Source organism: Medicago sativa, chromosome 8, assembly GCF_051527215.1.
Source record: "Medicago sativa cultivar Bolivia chromosome 8, Bolivia_mono, whole genome shotgun sequence".
In the NCBI taxonomy this organism is placed as follows: domain Eukaryota; kingdom Viridiplantae; phylum Streptophyta; class Magnoliopsida; order Fabales; family Fabaceae; genus Medicago; species Medicago sativa.
Genome location: NC_140756.1, coordinates 15,697,002 through 15,701,426, shown reverse-complemented (window position 1 = coordinate 15,701,426; position 4,425 = coordinate 15,697,002). Strand labels below are relative to the sequence as shown.

Genomic DNA, 4,425 nt, shown 5'->3' with positions numbered 1-4,425 from the left:
TTGGCATAAAAAATCATAAGAGCTTATTTTGGGCGATCCAAGATTCCTTTGCAACTTGCTCTCTCTCTCTCTCTCTCTCTCTCTCTCTCTCTTGCAATAGAAACACGAAACTCGCGATTTGTGTTTTCTCTTCATTCTCTCTAGTAGGCATGTCAAGAAAATCCAAACCCGAACCCACCTCGAAATTAAATGGACTGGGTGCGGGAAAATCTCAAATTCATGGGGGCATGATGGGGAAGGTGATACCCGCCCCCGTCCCATATTTACATTTGAATCCGGATCCTCCCCTTTCTATAACCTCTACATCAACCTCTTAACCCATGCATATAGGCTGTCAGATAAAACCAATGGTGGTTATGGAAAAGCAATTAAAGTGGTGAGACAAAAAAAAAATCTGAAAATATAAAAAGAAACAATATAACATGATCTTTCACATTTAATGTTCTCGCAAATTTGGTTATTTCCACATATATAAAGAGATTATTGTATTTGATTTGGATTTTCTTTTTTAAAAAGAAAAAGTTTCATGAAATTATGATTGTCGTCACCCAAAATCAACCTAACCAAAACATAACCTATATATATATATATATATATATATATATATATATATATATATATATATATATATATATATATATATATAAAATACAGACATGTGGAATAAAAAATGGCTCTCGATATATTGCATCCAATGCAATAACGAGGCCATTACTAGAAGCTTGTAAAATAAAATAAAATAAATATGCAATAATGCAAATATTCATGCTTTGGAACATGATTTGTATCATAGGGTGGTTTTAATTCTACCTTTTTCAGCTTGCACTCTCCCCCTTAATTAATGTGGAAATAGCCAAATTTGCATGCAGGAATAATAAATGTGAAAGATTATGTGTTATATATATTGTTTCTTTTTATATTTTCATATTTTTTTTTTTTTTAATTATCTCACCACTTTAATTCTTTTCCATATCCACCACTGAATTTATCCACCACCGGATTCAGTTACTTGTTGCGTAAGAAAGAAAAAAACCTAATATACTTGTTGTGACTGTTGTGCTTCCACCTTAACGATCACGGCACCGCACTGCACCGCGGTTCCGCACTTCTTGAGTGAGAATGTCTTCAAAAAGAGTGATAATGTTAAATTCAAAGAATCTCCGTGAATCTGGTGGATTTGAGAATAAATCTCTACAGGAGTTGGAGGATTATGCTGTTCACAAGGTCGAGGAGACCACGAAATCGGTCCAGAATTGTTTAAAGATAGCGGAGAACATAAGAGAGAATGCTACCACGACATTTGTCACCCTTCATCAACAGGGTGAGCAAATTACTAGGACTCACCAAGTCGCGGCTGACATTGATCGACATTTAAGTCGGGTATAATCTTCTTAATATACATTTGTTCAAGTGTTTCTATATGGTGCTTTCTTCATGTTGCTTTACCTATGTGAAAAATATTATGTTGCTCTTCATAGCACTTTTGTGATGAAACCCTAATAAGTATTTTAAACAATAGCTTCTCTTATAAGTTGAAATTAGCTTTTGCATATCTATTTTTTCACATGCTTCCAGGGAGAAAAGCTTTTGAGAAGTCTCGGTGGCCTCTTCTCCAAAACTTGGAAACCAAAGAAGACACGTAAAATTACAGGCACAGTAATTTTTGGAGGTTGGTAATTTCTCTGCATGTGTTTTCTTTTCTAATTTATTTCGGGTTGTATCATATATGCCTAATGTGGTTATATTATGTAGATGATTAGTTGATGTTGTAAAACATGACTTAGAATAAAATAAATTAGGAAACAAGTGAAACTTATTGAATTTGGCTTCCGACACAACTCTACTAACATCTTTGGATAATTTATATTAAACTTGTTGATTCTTCCACCATATATCTTTGGATAATTTACAAAAGTAGTATGAGACGTGCTCTGTAAGGATTTTCTGCGTAATATACTATAATCTCCTAGGATTTAACAGACTATTCTCGATGACCGAGTATAGAACTAGCAAGAACAATTTTAATATCGAGAAGATGTAACCCAGAAAACAGTTGGAAGTGAGGGGCAGGTTTGTGTTTGTTGTGTTGTGATTTTTTCTCAATCTTATATTACCACTAGTATGGCAATAGAACAAAAATTGGAATTTAAAATAAAATAAAATGCTCCAATAAAATCAAGATGAAAAGTTAAGTGTCATACAAGTGGGAAGAAAATCAGTTTCTAGTTCAGTCAATCAATTTTATTATGTTTCTACTTTTTACAAGAGAGCAATTATGATCCTTTGATATCAAGGTGTTCAATTTTTGGATTTGCATGTTATACTTTTTGTAATCTCCAATTTTTTTACTTATGATAATCATGTCATCATTGATTATGAATTTATATACTTTTCTATACATATTTATGATAAATGTTATTGATCCCAAATATTTAAATTTCTTGATTCGTCCATAGGCACAATATATTTAAAACTTTTGAAATATATATTTATAATTTACAACAGATGACGCAGTAAGAAGAAAAGTAAGCCACTTAAAACAAAGAGAGAAGTTGGGATTGCCTTCTGCATCCAAAGGGCAGTCCAGGTTGCGGACTCCACCTCAGGAACCAACAGGTGCACTTGAAAAAGTCGAGGTTCGTATCAGCTATCAACTCAATTAAAGATTAAACTGTTGTATAAAGCTTGTTGAACTTGACAAAACTTTAGCTTCTTAATTTCTGATATGAATCTCAATAACCTTTGTTGGTTACTTGTGTACTAAGTTTCAACTTTATTGATCAGATCACTAGTTTGCCACCATTTATAATATTGCAAACTCTCTTCGTCTTTCATTTGTGATGTTCCTCTTTACCTTGCACAATATTTAATGTTAAAATGTCCTCAAATAGTTTGAAAAAGGGAAGCAAGATGATGCACTGTCAAATTTAAGTGATCTATTGGGAGAGGTAAAAGACATGGCTGTTCACATGGGATCAGAAATTGAGAGGTTAGTCAATTGCATTCTATTTATTGTTTTATTTTATCTTAAACAAACAACAATGTGATGGTTGATTTGGCATCTGCATCATCAACCCTTTGAGAAGGACTTTACCTGTTCTAAGGTTTTAATATTTAATAGTTATTTTGGTAAATGTTGCAGGCAGAACAAAGCTTTGAGTCATTTCGACGATGATGTTGATGAGTTGAATTTCCGATTAAAAGGTGCTAATCGACGTGCCAGTCGTTTACTTGGAAAATAAGATTGATTTTTTCAACTTTTAATCATTGTTTTTCCATATTGTAATTGATCCATCATTTGGGTTAAAACCATCTCTAGTTTACACTAACAGAATTTGCCCTAGATTAAACTGAAATGCTAACTTGCGCGATATATATGTCGTGCAAATCTCACGAATGAGTTGGCTACACTCTTGAATTATATATCCTTTATATTTACTCATGATGTTGGTCACATAGGAGGTTTCTATCATGAAACAAAATTTGGAAATGGTGACAATTGGTGCAGATTTTTATATTTTGTAGATTTCAATTTTATTTTATTTTATTTACCTTTTATCCTCAAACAAAGTTAGGTGGAAAAAGGACTTGAATAGAATGCATACATGTAATGGAATGAAAGAATTAGTCTCACACGACTATCTTGTGTTTGATCGGCTAAAAGATAAGGGACAGAATATTGACAAGGGAAATGCTTAAGTAGTCTCACGAAGCCATCACGATAGGTATATTGAGTAACTTAGCACCACTACTAGCATGTTTTCCACCAAATTCGGGATTAAAATCAAAGAAACTGTTTTTCCATTTAACCACTTTGTGTAAATTAGCTATATATCATTCGCTATATATAGCATAACTCTATTGACAACTTCAATTGTAACATGTTAGGGGTAGGACAAATGTAAGGTACCACTTTTGGTGGTACCTACAAGAAAGGAGAAATTATCTAAAAGGACTAAAAATAACAACTACACTATTCTAACAAACTAATTCTTCATTCATTCATTTGATAAATGGTTACAATGATCAAACACTTATTTATAACCTTGATATTCTAATGACTCATCACAAAGGATCTCTCTAGATCCTTCTAGAAAGCATGACTCATCACCTAATATAACTTGGACTTATACTATTCTAATGGGCCTATCATGGATCATTACATTCCATTGGTCTTGCACAAACACTTTGTCCTCAAGGTGGTAATTGAAAAGCTCATAATACTCATTCTTGTAAATTCAATTCCACTCCATTTAGACTTTGATGCTTAACATATTTAACCCATGACATTCCTCCATTCTTGAAGTAGCATCTTGTCCCTCAAGGTGTATTATTTCAACAAAAAGCACAATATTATGCTGCCGCACATAATTCAATCCAGAGTATAAAAATAAAATTTGTTGCAGCAATAATAACCAAAATCAA

At 32.8% G+C, this 4,425-nt stretch overlaps 1 protein-coding gene across 1 annotated transcript; it reads left to right on the top strand.

The window, feature by feature from the left end:
- The first annotated feature begins 1,140 nt into the window (after window positions 1-1,140).
- On the top strand, window positions 1,141-3,242 carry LOC146897312 (SNAP25 homologous protein SNAP33-like). The gene is made up of 5 exons (XM_085736404.1): window positions 1,141-1,380; window positions 1,576-1,669; window positions 2,506-2,636; window positions 2,892-2,989; window positions 3,143-3,242. The coding sequence occupies exons 1-5, from the start codon at window positions 1,141-1,143 to the stop codon at window positions 3,240-3,242; spliced, it is 663 nt and encodes a 220-aa protein (XP_085592530.1).
- The last annotated feature ends 1,183 nt before the right edge of the window (window positions 3,243-4,425 follow it).